The following is a 19,037-nucleotide window of genomic DNA, read 5'->3' as shown; positions in this document are numbered from 1 at the left end:
CAAAAGTCGTCGTTTTGGATTCAGAACTTTATAACTCTCTTTCTCTCCCCACTGATGCTGTCAGACCAGAGGTCTTCCAGCACTTTGTTTTTATTTCAGATCTTCAGCATCCACAGTATTTTGCTTTTATTATCTTAACATCCATGCTGGACCCAGTGCTGAATTTTATCAAAGGTATGATACTGACTTAATAATAAGCCACCAGAACCTAGAAGTGTTTTCTTTAAAATTAATGCTTGGACTATTTATTGCCCATCCCTATTTGGCTGAGAAAATGGTACTGAATGGCCTTCTTGACCTGCTGCAATTGGGGTGATGCAGCTGCTGTTACAAAGGGAACTCCGGAATTTTGATCCACTCGGATGCAATTTTAACTCAAACCAAAAGGTAGCTTTCAAGAAATGCAGCACGATTGTGGTATGTAGGATGGCCTCGCCCCTGTTGTGAAGTGATCGCCCACTAAATGTAGAGATTATAACGGCTCAGAAAAAGACTGGTTTTCCACAGCTGCATTATGAAACAGCAATGTTGCATGCACAGGAGAGAGCAGGGTCATTCCATACCTACATAGACAAACTTTTAAAAATCTGCTCTCATCTAAGATATGATTTCAAATGAACTGGCCAAAACTAGCTGTACTAATTAAGAATGCTCTCGTATGACCAACTCTGAATGACACGGCAGTGCTTCAATACTATAGCGGGGACAATATAAAGTTGTTTACCCTGAGAAGGTACTTTTCCCATCGATCAAAGCTCACAGACTTCCCAATCTTCCTCATCAGCTTCAGGTGAAGGTCCACCAATGGCTGGGGAACTGTAGGAAATAAGGAGGTGTTGGGTTAAGAATTTACTTTGCATGAAAGAAACGGAATTACAATTGTGCCCTGCAGAAATCAAGCCTATTAATTTACTACCAGTCTCCTGCAGTGTTGTACAGGAAGAGTCCAAGACAAGTCCAAGCTTCATGTGAAGGGTTAGATGACTTGGGGTTCAATTGAACTAGTGTGTGCAGATGGAGCACAGTCCCATTGCAAAGTCATACCTTCATATTTCCACTATAAATTCCCATAAGCGTGTTTATAAGGAAATTTGCTAGAATGCTTGTCATGTTGTTAATTATGCCCTCCTGGTATTGGCAGCACTGTAGCTTCTCCACTGGCAGGATTGTGTAATTGCAGTTCGATGTAATATAAACTACCCATGTATTCATAGAAGCATGGAAAATTTATAATGAAAAAAAGACAGCAAATGAGGGCAGACTCAAGTTTTTTTTTAATAGATCACAAATGAATCTCTCACGCTGTTGCATTCCTAAATATAAGGACTGTAGTCTGGAAAAGTTTGAATACAATGTGATGACAACAGACCCTTAAACAGATAACTGAAGCTAGCACTATAAGAAGAGAAAAATAAATATAAGCTAGAGCAATATCAAGGAGCATAATAGGTTTTGTTTGACACTATATAATCACAGTAGGAAAAGTCAACTTATACAAACCAGTACAAACTGAATAACATGAGTAGCTTGCTACAGTGAAGACTTACCAGTGACCATTGGTGCTTTGTTAACTGTGCAGTCAATTAATACTTTGAGAGGAACAATCAGCACTCAATGAATAAATTCAAAAGAGCAGCAAGCAGAAGAAGTGGATACCACAGAGTTAATTTGATAACAGTAGCAGCAAGCAACATAAAGCTAGCAGCAGGGAGCAGAAAATTCATAAATCACCAATGGCCCCGTGCTTGGCCAATGAATAAATGACTTCAGGAGCAGGATCATATCTTTGTTAAATTCATGTGTGGCACTGTTAATCTGTCGGTTGGTCCAGGAAGCTGCAAATGGTGCCAGAAGGATTTGAGAATGGGTTGTGATGGGAGTTTTTTTTGGGAGAGGTGTGTGTGTGTGTGTGTGTGTGTGTGTGTGTGTGTGTGTGTGTGTGTGTGTGAGCAAGGGTTGGAGGGGACCTCAGACCATGATAAGTTCCCACAATCTCTCTCCTCCCCTCCAAATGTGTACCCTCCCCCTCCCATACTCCTCTCTCTCTAGCACAGAGGCCTTTTGTAACCTGCTTGACTTCCACCTGACAAAAATGTCATTGTTTCCTAGGGGCAGGAGCAGGAATCGGATCCCAGAGTCAAGCGATGGCTGGATCCCATCAGAAACAGAGTGCCGAGAAATACAATCATCTTCAAATAAAACATTTTAAACTGGAAAACTGAAGAAGAGCCTAGGGAATGAAGGAGGGCAGCCCGCCAGCTGAAAAATTACACACCCAGCAATGAAAGATAAAACAAAACCTTGAAATCAAGGTCTTGGGAAAAGAGAGCAAAGTAGCTTGACGCTAACAGAAGAGAGAAATTCAAGATGAAGACGATTTTTTAATTTGAATTGAATGTTTTGAAACAAACATAGACACAAAAAAAAATTGAAAGCCTGAACAAACTTTTTAAAAAGTGAGCTGCCCAGATAGCTACTTTGCTGCAGGCTGGAAAATAAGATGGTGGATGGAGATTTTTAACATCAGTTTCTGTGAAGGTTCAAAGACTATGTACTTCATCTGGTGCCCAAATTGCACAATTATGCTACAAGCTTACAAAAGCAAAAGCCATAATAAAAGCAGACCATAGGGACTTGTAATGGATAAAAATTGACATGGAATCAAATAGTACAGACAGAAAACGCACAGACACACAATTTTAAATATATTATGGACATAGATAGCCTCATAGAATGGCCAAACACATGCAGATGAAATTCAACACAGAAACTGTCAGGTGATATATTTTGGTAGGAGACAATACAAGCTAAACAGGTAAAATTTTAAAGCAGGTGATATGTGAAGGGGAAACAATAAAGAGAGAGGAGCTTGAGGTCAGCAATCAAAGGATCCCTTGTCAGACATTTTCTTACACTCATCCGGTGGTAAATGTCAAGATTAAGCTTGACCAGACTATGGGGATGCTAGCATAGTGGTTATGTCACTGGACTTGTAATCCAAACCCTGCTGGACTAATAATCCAAAGACATGACTTCAAATCCCACTATAGCACCTGGGGGAGTTCAAATTCAAATTGATTAATAAACCTGGAATAAAATGCTTGTCTCATTAACAATGATCATGAGACTAACAGATAACATCCATATGATTTACTAATATCTGTCAGAGGGGGAAATCTGCTGTCCTTACTTAAGTCTGACCTACATGTGATTCCAGACCCGCATCAATGTGGTTGACTCTTAACTGCCCTCTGAAATTGCTTAGCAATTAGCAGTCGTAGGCAGCTCCACACCACTTGCTCAAGGGCAATTAAAGATGTGCAATAAATGCTGGCCTAGCCGGTGATGCCCGCATCCCAAGAATGAATCAGAAAAACATTGCCATCATACTTGTCAGAATTGGAACACAATTATCTTGGGGCTGTGTGTTCATCCTTGCTCACCTGAGATACAAGACAAAAAAGGTGCATTAAGCCCTCATCAGAGGGTTGCAGATGATACTGCACTAAGCATTCCACACCGAGAAACACCTTCAGTAGCAGACAGCCAGGCTCACGCGTGTGAAGTGTTTGGTTTGACCATCAGCATCAGGAAGACAAACGTCATGGTCCAGGACGTTGCCTTTCCATCATCTATCAGCATTGACAATGTGACCCTGAAGATTGTTGACAGCTTCACATATCTGGAGTTCACAATAAGGGTCAGCAATCTGGCATTTGATGCTGAAATTAACACAAACACCACAAAAGCTGCAGTCTGTAATGTCCAAGCTGAGTGAGAGAATGTGAAACAGCAACCTGACTGAGAACACCAAACTCCGAGTCTACCAAGCCTGTGTCCTCAGCGCACTCCTCAACAGTGATGAAACCTGGACAACATGTGCTGGGCGGGAGAAAAGGCTGAACAGTTTCCACCTTCGCTGCATCAGACATATCCATGGCATCTCTTCGCAGGACAAGGTCACCAATTCAAAGCCTTGGCATGAGCTCATTCCATCAGTATACACTCATTGCTAAACCAATAGCGTCTGCACTGGCATGGCCACATTCATCGAATGGATTATGGCCTTCTGATAGGTGAACTGGCCACTGGGTCACTACCTTCTAGATGTACATATCTCTGCCACAAGGATACCTGCAAGTGAAATGGCGGGCACTGACAATGGCAAACAGGAGACAGTCGCTGATAGCCAAGACATCTGGAGGCTGACAGTTTGGAAGGAATTTGGGAGAGACAAGCAGAAACAAAAATACTAGCTGGCCGAAAAGAGGGCCCAGAGAAAACAGAGGCCAGTGAATTGTGCACCTTCTAGCCCACTCTCTTTCTCTGCAGCAAACATGGCAGAGGCTGCCATGACAGAGTGGAGTTCCTGAGCAACACCAAGCGATACTTAACAGAGTTCACTGCCAGGGCACAAACCATCATCTTACACCACGACGGCTGCTTTTAATAATTACGTGGGGGTGCAGGAGAAGACAGAGAGATAGGAGGGGTCAAGTCCATAAAAGGATCTGAAACCATAGAGTCATAAAGGTCTACAGCACAGAAAAAAGGCCCTTCGGCCCATCAAGTCTGTGTCGGTTGAACAAGTACCTATCTATTCTAATCCCATTTTCCAGCACTAGGCCCATAGCCTTGTATGCCATGGCATCGCAAGCGCACATCCAAATATATCTTAAATGTTATGAGGGGTTCTGCTTCTACCACCCTTTCAGGCAGTGAGTTCCAGATCCCCAACACCGTCTGGGTGAAAAAATTCTTCCTCATGCCCCCTTCAAACCTCTTGCCCCTTACCTTAAACCTATGCCCTCTGGTTATTGATCCCTCCACCAAGGGGAAAAGTTCCTTCCTGTCTACTCTATCTATGCCCCTCATAATTTTATATACCTCAATCATGTCCCCCCCCCCTCAATCTCCTCTGCTCCAGGGAAAATAACCTCAGCATGTCCAATCTCTCCTCATAACTAAAACTCTCCAGTCCAGGCAACATTCTGGTAAATCCCCTCTGCACTCTCTCTAGTGCAATCACATCCTTCCTATAATGTGAATTCCAGAACTGCATGCAATTATTCTAGCTGTGGCCTAACCAACATTTTATACAGTTCCAGCATAGCCTCCTTGTTCTTATATTCTATGCCTCGGCTAATAAAGGCAAGTATCCCATATGCTTTCTCAACCACCTTATCTACCTGTCCTGCTACCTTAAGGGGCCGGTGGATGTGCATACCAAGGTCCCTTTGAGCCTTGGTACTTCCCAGGGCCCTACCATTCATCGTATATTCCCGTGCCCAAGTGCATCACCTCACCCTTATCCAGATTAAATTCCATTTGCCACTGATCAGCCCATCTGGCCAGCCTGTCTATATCCTCCTGTAACCTAAAGCTATCCTCAAGGAAAATATTACAAATCAAGGCATTGCTTAACTGGGAGCCAATGAAAATCAGCAAGCACAGGGGTGATGGGTGAATGGCACCTGGTGTGAATAAGGACAAGTGCAGATTTTTGGATGACCTCAAGTTTACAAAGGGTTGAATGTGGAAGACTGGCCAGGAGTGTGTTAGATGACAACTTACAAGAACCCATTTCAAAAATGCATGATATGAGGTCAAGTACTTTCTTGTATTAGGAGTTCAATTTTGATATGCCTCATCACTTTTGGTGTACGTAGTTCTCCTGTGCTGCATTTACACAATATCTTAATACAGGTAAGGTTAGAAATGCTGAGAGTCCCAGATGCTACATGATACAATCACAATATTACCGCAGTTACAAAAGCATATCATCACTGCATCTCAGACCAAGGCAATCAACAACTTTGCTCAATCTTCTCATCAGTCAATAAAAATATAAAAAGCCACTTTCCAGTTGATCAGTCACAACATCTACAGCACCATGGCCCAGGGGCCACTTGCTCTTTCAAAGTGCCAGCTTGTGCACAGAGAGTCGAATGACCTCCTCCTGTGCTAATCAATTCTATGCAATTTTATTTGCCAGTCATCAGCCCGCGCCTGGATATTATCCAGGTCTCACTGCAAGCAAGCATAGGCTGCTTTGTTATCTGAGGAATTGTAAATGGAGCAGAACATGGCAAACATCAGTGAACAGCCACACATATGACCTTAATCACAGGATCGCTACAGCACAGAAGACGGTATTCTGCCTGTTGTGGCTGTGCCGGCTCTCCATTGGAGCAATTTACCTGGTGCCACACCCCTGCCTTCTCCTCGTTACCCTGCACATTGAATGAAAGAACAAAGAACAAAGAAAAGTACAGCACAGGAACAGGCCCTTCGGCCCTCCAAGCCTACGCCGATCATATTGCCCATCAACAAAAAACATGTTACACTTCCGGGGTCCGTATCCCTCTATTCCCATCCTATTCATGTACTTGTCAAGCTGCCTCTTAAACACCACTATCGTACCTGCTTCCACCACCTCCTCTGGCAGCGAATTCCAGACACTCATTACCCTCTGCGTAAAAAACTTGCCCCGCACATCTCCTCTATAGTTTTCTCCTCTCACCTTAAATCTATGCCCCCTAGTAATTGACTCTTCCACCCTGGGAAAAAGCTTCTGACTATCTACTCTGTCCATGCCACTCAATTTTGTAAACTTCTATCAAGTCGCCCCTCAATCTCCGTCGCTCTAGTGAGAACAATCGAGTTTCTCCAACCTCTCCTCATAAATAATAACCTTCAGACCAGGCAGCATCCTGGTAAACCTCCTCTGCACCCTCTCCAACGCCTCCATATCCTTCTGGTAATGTGGCGACCAGAATTGCATGCAATATTCCAAGTGTGGCCTAACCAAGGTTCTATACATTCTTTCTTTTCAGATAATAATCCAGTTCCCTCGAGTGCCTTAAATGAACCTGCCTGCACCACACTCCCAGACAGTGCATTGATGATCTAACCAATGATGAAGTTTTTCCTCACATTGCCTCTTTTGGTAATTACCTTAAATCATGCCCTCTCATTCTCGATCTTGCCACAAAAAGGGACAGTTTCTCCCTGTCTACTCTGTCCAGGCCCCTCATGATTTATGAAATTCCCTCTCAACCTTCTCTTCAAGGAAACCAGTCCCACTTCTCCAATCTACCTTCGTAATTGAAGTTCCTCATCCCTGGGATCATTCTGGTGAGCCTTCTGCTCACGATCTGTAATGCCTTCATATCTTTCCTGAAGTGTGGTGCCCAGAACTGGACACAACACTCCATTTGCGACTGAACGTGTGTTCTATACAGTTTGACATAAATTCCTTGCCTTTATACTCTTATGTGCCAATTATAAAATCTAGGATGCTGTATGTTTTATGAACCACTCTCTCAACCTGTCCTGCCACCTTCAATGATTTATGCACATAAACACCTCTGCTCCTGCACCCTCTTTGGGATTGTACTCTGTTTTATATTGTCTCTGTGCTCTTCCTACCAAAATGAATCACTTCACGTTTCGCTGCATTAAATTTCATCTGCCATTTGTCTGCCCATTCCACCAACTCGTCTGTGTCCTTTTGAAATTCTACACTAGCCCCCCAAACCCTCACAATTCACAATCCTTCAGAGTTTCCTATTGTCTACAAACTTTAAAATTGTGCCCTGCACACGGTCTAGGTCATTAATATACAATCAGGAACAGCAAGGGTTACAACACCAACCCCTGGGGAACTACAAACCTTCCTCCAGCCCGAAAAACCATTCATTAACCGCTACACTCTGTTTCCTGTTACCTGGCCAATTTTGTATCCATGTTGTTACTGTCCCTTTTATTCCAAGTCCTATAACTTTGTCTACAAGTCTGTTGTGTGGCACTTTATCAAATGCCTTCTAAAAGTCCGTGGACACCACATCAACAGCATTACCCTCAACAATCTTCTGTTACCTCATCAAACAACTCCAGCAATTTAGTTAAACAAGATTTGCCCTTAAAAAAACCACGCTGACTTTCCTTAATTGTTTGTGACAATTAATTTTGTCTCAAATTATCGTTTCTATATGAACAAAGAGATTTCTACATGAATGAGGACTTATAAGTGAACAGAATCTCATTTGATAAAAACAAAAAAACTGCGGATGCTGGAAATCCAAAACAAAAACAGAATTACCTGGAAAAACTCAGCAGGTCTGGCAGCATCGGCGGAGAAGAAAAGAGTTGACGTTTCGAGTCCTCATGACCCTTCGACAGAACTTGCGTTCAAGTCCAAGAAAGAGTTGAAATATAAGCTGGTTTAAGGTGTGTGTGTGGGGGGCGGAGAGATAGAGAGACAAAGAGGTGGGGGGGGTGGTGTGGTTGTAGGGACAAACAAGCAGTGATAGAAGCAGATCATCAAAAGATGTCAACGACAATAGTACAATAGAACACATAGGTGTTAAAATTAAAGTTGGTGATATTATCTAAACGAATGTGCTAATTAAGAATGGATGGTAGGGCACTCAAGGTATAGCTCTAGTGGGTTTTTTTTTTATATAATGGAAATAGGTGGGAAAAGGAAAATCTTTATAACTTATTGGAAAAAAAGGGAAGGGGGAAACAGAAAGGGGGTGGGGATGGGGGAGGGAGCTTACGACCTAAAGTTGTTGAATTCAATATTCAGTCCGGAAGGCTGTAAAGTCCCTAGTCGGAAGATGAGGTGTTGTTCCTCCAGTTTGCGTTGGGCTTCACTGGAACAATGCAGCAAGCCAGGACAGACATGTGGGCAAGAGAGCAGGGTGGAGTGTTGAAATGGCAAGCGACAGGGAGGTTTGGGTCATTCTTGCGGACAGACCGCAGGTGTTCAGCAAAGCGGTCGCCCAGTTTACGTTTGGTCTCTCCAATGTAGAGGAGACCACATTGGGAGCAACGAATGCAGTAGACTAAGTTGGGGGAAATGCAAGTGAAATGCTGCTTCACTTGAAAGGAGTGTTTGGGTCCTTGGACGGTGAGGAGAGAGGAAGTGAAGGGGCAGGTGTTGCATCTTTTGCGTGGGCATGGGGTGGTGCCATAGGAGGGGGTTGAGGAGTAGGGGGTGATGGAGGAGTGGACCAGGGTGTCCCGGAGGGAGCGATCCCTACGGAATGCCGATAAGGGGGGTGAAGGGAAGATGTGTTTGGTGGTGGCATCATGCTGGAGTTGGCGGAAATGGCGGAGGATGATCCTTTGAATGCGGAGGCTGGTGGGGTGATAAGTGAGGACAAGGGGGACCCTATCATGTTTCTGGGAGGGAGGAGAAGGCGTGAGGGCGGATGCGCGGGAGATGGGCCGGACACGGTTGAGGGCCCTGTCAACGACCGTGGGTGGAAAACCTCGGTTAAGGAAGAAGGAGGACATGTCAGAGGAACTGTTTTTGAATGTAGCATCATCGGAACAGATGCGACGGAGGCGAAGGAACTGAGAAAATGGGATGGAGTCCTTACAGGAAGCGGGGTGTGAGGAGCTGTAGTCGAGATAGCTGTGGGAGTCGGTGGGTTTGTAATGGATATTGGTGGACAGTCTATCACCAGAGATTGAGACAGAGAGGTCAAGGAAGGGAAGGGAAGTGTCAGAGATGGACCACGTGAAAATGATGGAGGGGTGGAGATTGGAAGCAAAATTAATAAATTTTTCCAAGTCCTGACGAGAGCATGAAGCGGCACCGAAGTAATCATCGATGTACCGGAGAAAGAGTTGTGGAAGGGGGCCGGAGTAGGACTGCAACAAGGAATGTTCCACATACCCCATAAAGAGACAGGCATAGCTGGGGCCCATGCGGGTACCCATAGCCACACCTTTTATTTGGAGGTGGGGGGGGGGGGGGGGTGTGGTTGTAGGGACAAACAAGCAGTGATAGAAGCAGATCATCAAGTCATTGTTTTCAGGACTGTCACTGACCTCATCTCCTCTGGGGATCTCCCTCCCACAGCTTCCAATCTGATAGTCTCCCAACCTCGGACGGCCCGCTTCTATCTCCTACCCAAAATCCACAAACAGAACTGCCCCGGTAGACCGATCGTCTCAGCTTGTTCCTGCCCCACAGAACTCATTTCTCGTTATCTTGACTCCCTTCTCTCTCCCCTTGTCCAGTCCCTTCCCACCTACATCCGTGATTCCTCTGACACCTTACGTCACATCAACAATTTCCAGTTCCCTGGCCCCAACCGCTTCCTCTTCACCATGGACGTCCAATCCCTCTACACCTCCATCCCCCACCAGGATGGTCTGAGGGCCCTTAGCTTCTTCCTCGAACAGAGGCCCGAACAATCCCCATCCACCACTACTCTCCTCCGTCTGGCTGAACTTGTTCTCACACTGAACAATTTCTCCTTCAACTCCTCTCACTTCCTCCAAATAAAAGGTGTGGCTATGGGTACCCGCATGGGCCCCAGCTATGCCTGTCTCTTTATGGGGTATGTGGAACATTCCTTGTTGCAGTCCTACTCCGGCCCCCTTCCACAACTCTTTCTCCGGTACATCGATGATTACTTCGGTGCCGCTTCATGCTCTCGTCAGGACTTGGAAAAATTTATTAATTTTGCTTCCAATCTCCACCCCTCCATCATTTTCACGTGGTCCATCTCTGACACTTCCCTTCCCTTCCTTGACCTCTCTGTCTCAATCTCTGGTGATAGACTGTCCACCAATATCCATTACAAACCCACCGACTCCCACAGCTATCTCGACTACAGCTCCTCACACCCCGCTTCCTGTAAGGACTCCATCCCATTTTCTCAGTTCCTTCGCCTCCGTCGCATCTGTTCCGATGATGCTACATTCAAAAACAGTTCCTCTGACATGTCCTCCTTCTTCCTTAACCGAGGTTTTCCACCCACGGTCGTTGACAGGGCCCTCAACCGTGTCCGGCCCATCTCCCGCGCATCCGCCCTCACGCCTTCTCCTCCCTCCCAGAAACATGATAGGGTCCCCCTTGTCCTCACTTATCACCCCACCAGCCTCCGCATTCAAAGGATCATCCTCCGCCATTTCCGCCAACTCCAGCATGATGCCACCACCAAACACATCTTCCCTTCACCCCCCTTATCGGCATTCCGTAGGGATCGCTCCCTCCGGGACACCCTGGTCCACTCCTCCATCACCCCCTACTCCTCAACCCCCTCCTATGGCACCACCCCATGCCCACGCAAAAGATGCAACACCTGCCCCTTCACTTCCTCTCTCCTCACCGTCCAAGGACCCAAACACTCCTTTCAAGTGAAGCAGCATTTCACTTGCATTTCCCCCAACTTAGTCTACTGCATTCGTTGCTCCCAATGTGGTCTCCTCTACATTGGAGAGACCAAACGTAAACTGGGCGACCGCTTTGCAGAACACCTGCGGTCTGTCCGCAAGAATGACCCAAACCTCCCTGTCGCTTGCCATTTCAACACTCCACCCTGCTCTCTTGCCCACATGTCTGTCCTTGGCTTGCTGCATTGTTCCAGTGAAGCCCAACGCAAACTGGAGGAACAACACCTCATCTTCCGACTAGGGACTTTACAGCCTTCCGGACTGAATATTGAATTCAACAACTTTAGGTCGTAAGCTCCCTCCCCCATCCCCACCCCCTTTCTGTTTCCCCCTTCCCTTTTTTTTCCAATAAGTTATAAAGATTTTCCTTTTCCCACCTATTTCCATTATATAAAAAAAAACCCACTAGAGCTATACCTTGAGTGCCCTACCATCCATTCTTAATTAGCACATTCGTTTAGATAATATCACCAACTTTAATTTTAACACCTATGTGTTCTATTGTACTATTGTCGTTGACATCTTTTGATGATCTGCTTCTATCACTGCTTGTTTGTCCCTACAACCACACCCCCCCCCCCACCTCTTTGTCTCTCTATCTCTCCGCCCCCCACACACACACCTTAAACCAGCTTATATTTCAACTCTTTCTTGGACTTGAACGCAAGTTCTGTCGAAGGGTCATGAGGACTCGAAACGTCAACTCTTTTCTTCTCCGCCAATGCTGCCAGACCTGCTGAGTTTTTCCAGGTAATTCTGTTTTTGTTTTAGAATCTCATTTGAAGCAGCTGAAAATATTTAGACTGATGACACTGCCCCAAGGAACCCCAGCAGCAATCTTCTCAGGCTATGCTTGACACCCAGTAATCATTTTCCATTGTGCCAGGTAAAAGTTAAGCCCCTAGAGAGATTTCCCTCCAATCCCCATTGACTTCCAACTTTTTATTCAAGGCTGTTTATTGCCCCACTTGGTCAAATGACACCCAGATGAAGGACAGTCACTCCTACCTCACCTCAAGAATTCAACTCATGTCCATGTTGGGGCAAAGGCTAGAGGTCAAGATGTAAGTGGTTATGGTGGAACGAATCTGAGCATCGGCAGACAGGTTACTGATTAGCAAGTTCCACTTGACAGCACTGGTTGATGTCACGTTCCATCACTGTGCTGATGATTGAGAGTTGTCAGATAATGCAATCAGCTGATTTGGATGTCCTTTTTGGACAGAGAAAATTGGGATTTAAAAAAATATATATTTTATGGGATGGGGTGTCGCTGGCTAGACCAGCATTAGTAGCCCAGCCCTAATTGCCCTCAAGGTAGTGGTGGTGAGCTGCCTTCTTGAAGCAATGCAGTCCATGTGGTGTAGGTACACCCACAGTGCTGTTAGGGAGTTCCAGGATTTTGACTCAGCAACAGTGAAGGAATAGCGATATAGTTCCAAGTCAGGATGGTGTGTGGGTTGGAGGGGAACTTGTAGGTGGTGGTGTTCCCATACATCTGCTGCCCTTGTCCTTCTACGTGGCAGAGGTCACACGTTTGGCAGGCACTGTCAAAGGAGCTTTGGCGAGTGGCTGCAATCCATCTTGTAAACGGTACACACTGCCGCACTGTGCTCAGTGGTCAAGGGAGTGAATGTTCAAGTTGGTGAATGGGATGCCAAGCAGCGGGCTGCTTTGTTCTGCATGGTGTTGAGCATCGAGTGTTGTTGAAGTTGCACTCATCCAGGCAATTGGAGAGTATTCCATCACACTCCTGATTGTGGCTTGGAAATGGTGGACAGGCTTTGGGGAGTCAGGAACTAGGGTTACTCATCACAGAATTTGCAGCCTCTGACTTCTCTTGTAGCCACAGTATTTATAAAGGCTAGTCCAGTTCAGTTTCTGGTCACTTGCAACCCCAGACTGCTGATGGTGTGGAAGCCAGTGCTGGTAATACCATTGAATGTCATGAGGAGATGGTTAGATTCTCTCTTGGAGGAGATGGTCATTGCCTGGCACTTGTGTGGTACAAATGTTACTTGCCACTTGTCAGTACAAGCCTGAATGTTGCCCAGGCCTTGCTGCATATGGACATGCATTGCTTTAGTATCTGAGGAGTTACAAATGTGTGAACATTGTGCATTCACAGCAAACATCCCCACTTCTGACCTTCTGATGGAAGGAAGGTCATTGATGAAGCAGGTGAAGATGGTTGGGCCGAGGACACTACCCTGAGGAACCCCTGCAGTGATGTCCTGGAACTGAGATGATTGACCTCCAACAACCACAACCATCTTCCATTGAGCTAAGTGTGACTACAATCAATAGAAAGATTATCCCCTTATTCCAATTGGCTTCAGTTTACAAGGGCTCCTTGATGCCATACTTGGTCAGATACTGCCCTGATGTCAAGTGCAGTCACGCTCACCTCATCCCATGTTCAGCTCTTTTGTCCATGTTTGGGCCAAGGCTGTAATGAAGTCAGGAGCTAAGAGGCCTTGCTGGAACGCCAGTGAGAGGGTTATTGCTGAATAAGTGCTGCTTGATAGCACGATTGATGACCACTTCCATTAGTTTGCTGATGGAGAGTAGACTGATGGGGCAGTAATTAGCCAGGTTACAATTATCCTTTTAGTGGACAAGACATAGCTGGGCAACTTTCCACATTGCTGGATTGTTGCCAGTGTTGCAGTTACAATGGAACAGTTTGCCTAGAGGCACGGCTAGTTCTGGAGCACAAGTCTTCAGTACTATTGCCGGAAAGTGACAGGGCTCATAGCCTTTGCAGTATCCAGTGCCTCAGCCATTTCTTGATATGAAGTGGAGTGAATCAAATTGGCTGAAGGCTGGCATCTGTGATGTTGGGTACCACAGGAGGAGGCCATGATGGATCATTCACTTGGCACTTCTGGCTGAAGATGATTGCAAATGCTTTAGCCTCGCCTTTTGCACTGATGTGCTGAGCAACCCCATCATTGAGATGAGGATATCTGTGGAGCCTCCTCCGTCAGTCAGTTGTTTCCCCTTTCAAGACTGGAGTGGCAGGAATTTTTTCACAATGTCTGATGGATGCCAATGTAATAGATGCCATTCTGGAGCAGCTTGGCTAAAGATGCAGCTAGTTCTGGTATTTAGCATTATAGCCGGAATGTTATCAGAGCTCGTAGCCTTTGCAGTGCCCAATGCACTCTGCCTTTTTTTATATCACGTTAGGTGAATCAAATCGGCTGAAGACAGACATTTGAATTGGTGGTGGCCTCAGGAAAGGGCAGAGAAAAACCACTTATTCAGCACTTTTGGCCAAATATAGCTGCAAATGCTTCAAGCTATGTCCTTTGCACTCGTGTGTTGGGCTCTGTCATCATTGTGGATGAGGCTGTTAATGGAGCCACTGCTTGCTTCCTCTCATTAACTGCTCAATTATCCAGCACTGGATGCGGGCAAGTTGCAGGACTTTGACCTGATCCATAAATTGCGGGATTGATTCACTGTCTATCAGGAATTTAAAGGAGAAACCTCTTTAGAGAGAGAACAGTGAGAATGTGGAACCTGCTGATACCTGGGACTGAAGCAAACAGCACAAATGCATTGAAAGCAAAGCTAGATAACCTCATGAGCAAAAAAAGAATTGAAATTATGCTGATGGATTTAAATAAAGAGGGGGAGGAAGACTTGTGTGGAAAATAAACACTGGCATAGATCTGCTGGGAGAAATGACCTGTTTCTGTAAATGCAATATAGCACATTGCTTTCACTGTTCAACATGCCCTGTATTGTAGCTTCATCTTAACAAAGTGACACTTGTTTTGAAATGCTTACATAGGATATATGCTCTATTAAAGCTTGCAAAGGTTTTATTAAGATATTTGTAAATTGTTTATGGCCTTTCCCAATTCCAGTTGAATTTATACAAGTCATGGCAATATGGAGGAATTTAAAAAAAACAAAATTACTCCACACAGCCACTTTATGGCCAGACCCTGCAACTTCTTATATTCATTCATGGGGTGTGGATGTCACTGGCTAGGCCAGCAATTATTGCCCATCCCGAATTGAGAAGGTGCTGGGGAGTTGCCTTCTTGAACAGCTGCAGTCCATGTGGTGTAGGTACACCCACAGTGCTGTTAGGGAGGGAGTTCCAGGATTTTGACCCGGTGACACGGTGAAGGAACAGCGATATATTTCCAAGTCAGGATGCCGTTTGGCTTGGGGGGGAGCTTGCAGGCAGTGGTGTTCCCATGTGTCTGCTGCCCTTGTCCTTCTAGGTGGTAGAGGTTGTGAGTTTGGAAGGTGCTGTTTAGGGAGTCTTAGCAAGTTCTTGCAAAGCATCTCATAGATGGTGCACACTGCCGTCACTGCATCAGGGAGAGAATGTTCGTGGATGGGGTGCCAATGAAGTGAGCTGCTTTGGCCTGGATGGTGCCAAGCTTCTGGAGTGTTGTTGGAGCTGCACTCATCCAGGCAAGTAGGGAGTGTTCCATCACACTCCTGACCTGGTCCTTGTAGATGCTGGAAAGACTTTGGGTAGTCAGGAAGTGAGTTACCTGCTGCAGGATTCCTAGCCTCTGACCTGCTCTTGTAATCACAGTATTTATGTGGTTAGTCCAGTTCAGTTTCTGGTCAATGGTAACCCCCCAGGATGTTGATATTCGGGGATTCAATGATGGTAATGAGATTGAATGTCAAGAGGTGATGGTTAGATTCTCTCTTGTTGGATAGTCATTGCCTGGCACTTGTGTGGCACGAACATTATTTGCCACCTGTCAGCCCAAACCTGGATATTGTCTAGGTCTTGTTGCATTTGGACATGGTCTGCTTCAGTATGAGGAGTTGCAAATGGTGAACACTGTACAATCATCAGTGAACATCCCCACTTTTGACCTTATGAAGGAAGGAAGGATCATTGATGAAGCAGCTGAAAGATGGTTGGGCCTAGGACAACACCCTGAGGAACTTCTGCAGTGATGTCCCAGGACTGAGATGACTGACCTCCATCAATCACCACCATCTTCCTTTGTGCTAGGTTTGACTCCAACCAGCTGAGAGTTTTCCCCGATTCCCTTGACATCAGTTTTGCTAAGGCTCCTTGATGCCACACTAAGTCAAATGCTGCCTTGATGTCAAGAGCAGTCACTCTCACCTCACCTCCAGGGTTCAGCTCTTCTGTCCATGTTTGAACCAAGGCTATAATGAGATCAGGGGCTGAGTGACACTGGAGGAACCCAAACTGGGAGTCAGTGAGCAGACTATTACTAAGCAAGTGCCATTTGATAGCACTGATGATGACCCTATCCATCAGTTTATTGAGGATAGAGAGTTGACTGATGGGGCAGTAATTGCCTGGGTTGTATTTGTCCTGCTTTTATGTACAGACATATCTTTCCACATTCTGGGTAGATGCCAGTGCTGTAGCTATACTGGAACAGCTTGGCTAGGGTGCAGTAAGTTCGGGAGCACTAGTCCTCAGTACTATTGCCGGAATATTGTCAGGGCCCAGAGCCTTTGCAGTATCCAATGCCTTCAGCTGCTTCTTGATGTCACTTGGAATGAATAGAATTGGCTGAAGACTAGCACCTGTGATGCTGGGGAGCTCCAGATGAGGCCAAGATGTATCATCCGCTTGGCATTTCAAGCTAAAGATTGTTGCAAATGCTTCAGCCTTATCTTTTGTACTAATGAGCTGGGCTCCCCATCACTGGCAATGAGGATATCTGTGCAGCCTCCTCCTCCAGTGTGTTGTTTAATTGTCCACCACCATTCAAGACTGGATGTGGCAGGACTGCAGAGCTTAGATCTAATTCGTTGGTTTGGGAATTGTTTAGCTGTGTCTGATTGCTTGCTGCTTATATTGTTTGGTGCACAAGTAGTCCTTTCTTGTACCTTCATCAGGTTGACACCTTATTTTTAGGTATGCCTGGTGCTGCTCCTGGCATGGCCTCCTGCTCTCTTCATTAAACCAGGATTGATCCCCTGGCTTGATGGTAATGGTAGAAACCATGAGGTTACATATTGTGGCTGAGTACAATTCTGCTGCTGCTGCTGATGGTCCACAGTGCCGCATGGTTGCCCAGTCTTGAGTTGTTAGACCTGTTTGAAACCTATCCGATTTAGCAGGTTGGTAGTGCCACACAACACGATGGAGGGCGTCCTCAATGTGAAGATGGGGCATCATCTCCACAAGGGCTGCGCAGTGGAGGATGGTTAGTGAGGATGAGGTCAAGTATTTTTTCTCTTGTTGTTCCCTCACCACCTGCCGCAGACCCAGTCCAGCAGCTATGTCCTTTAGGGCTCAGGCAATTTGGTCTGTAGTGGTATTACCAAGCCACTCTTGGTGATGGACATTGAAGTTCCCCACCCAGAGTACATTCTGTGCCCTTGCCACCCTCAGTGCTTCCCCCAAGTGGTGTTCAACCTGGAAGAGCACTGATTCATCAGCTGAGGGAGGTTGTGTTGTGGCAATCAGGTTTCCTTGCCCATGGGTGCCCTAATGCCATGTGACTTCTTGGGGTTTGTAGTCAATGTTGAGGACTCCCAGGGCAACTCCCTCAAATGTGCTACCACCTCTGCTGCAACTGTCCTTCCAGTGGGACAGGACATACCCAGGGATGGTGGTGGTGGTGTCTGGGGCATTGTCTGTAAGAAAGATGAATGGGAAATGTTGACATAGTAATCTGCAATGGTAACAGCGAACAGAAAAGGTTAAGCAATGGGAAGTAGGACTTGAGCAGGATTTATAGATGCATAAATAATGTTCTCTATACCCCAACTCTTGCAATTTTCCTGTTTATTTTAAACATATGACCAAAGAGCAGGGGTAGGCCATTCAGCCCGAGTCTGCTCCGCCATTCAGTAAGATCATGGCTGAGCTGATTGTAAACTCAAATCTGCATTCCACCTGCCTCTGATAAACCATCAGCCCCTTGTTTACCAAGAATCTATCTATCGATCTCTGCCTTAAAAATATTCAAAGACTCTGCTTCCACCACCTTTTCATGAACAGAGTTCCAAAGACTCACGACCCTTAGAAAAAAATTCTCCTCATGCGTCTTAAATGGGTGGACCCTTATTTTTAAAGAGGGGCCCCTAGTTCTAAATTCTTCTGCAAGAGGAAACATCCTCTCCACATCTACCTTGTCAAGACCCCTCAGGATCTTATGTTTCAATCAAGTTGCCTCTTACTCTTCTAAACGCCAGTGGATACAAGCCTAGTTAGTCTGGTAAACCTTCTCTGAACTGCTTCCAATGCATTTACATCCTTCCTTAAATAAGGTGACCAATACTGTACACAGTACTTCAAATGTGGTCTCAGTCATGCCCTGTACAACTGAATCATAACCTCTCTACTTTTGTATTCAATTCCCCTTGCAATAAATGGTAACATTCTATTAGCTTTCCTAATTAATAGCTGCATTCTATTAGCTTTCCTAATTACTAGCTGTACTTGCATAATAGACTTTTGTGAATCATACACTAGGACAACAGATCCCTCTGCACCTGAGCTCTGCAATCTCTTAACCTTGAGATAATATGCTTCGCTTTTATTCTTCCCGCCAAAATGGGCAATTTCACATTTTCCCACATTATTCTCCATTTGCCAGATCTTTGCCCATTCACTTAACCTATCTATATCTTTTTGTAGCCTCTTTGTGGTTATCAGCAAATTTGGCAACCATCCCTTCATCCAAATCATTTATATAAATTGTAAACAATTGAGGGCCCAACATTGATCCCTGTGGCACACCATTCCTTACAGTCTGCCAACCTGAAAGAGACCCATTTATGCCTACTCGGCTTCCTGTTAGCCAGCCAACCTTCTATCCGTGCCAATATATTACCCCATTTACCATAAGTTTTTATTT

At 45.5% G+C, this 19,037-nt stretch overlaps 1 protein-coding gene across 1 annotated transcript in view; it reads right to left on the bottom strand.

Annotated features, from left to right (window-relative positions):
• Positions 1-19,037, bottom strand: part of rsf1a (remodeling and spacing factor 1a) — a 115,593-nt gene that overhangs the window by 65,133 nt on the left and 31,423 nt on the right. Inside the window, exon 2 of the mRNA XM_041198772.1 lies at positions 725-816. Within this exon, the coding sequence (XP_041054706.1) occupies positions 725-816 (92 nt within the window). The remainder of the gene's footprint in view (positions 1-724; positions 817-19,037) is intronic.

Source organism: Carcharodon carcharias, chromosome 11, assembly GCF_017639515.1.
Source record: "Carcharodon carcharias isolate sCarCar2 chromosome 11, sCarCar2.pri, whole genome shotgun sequence".
NCBI lineage: Eukaryota > Metazoa > Chordata > Chondrichthyes > Lamniformes > Lamnidae > Carcharodon > Carcharodon carcharias.
This window is presented reverse-complemented; position numbering and strand designations above follow the sequence as displayed.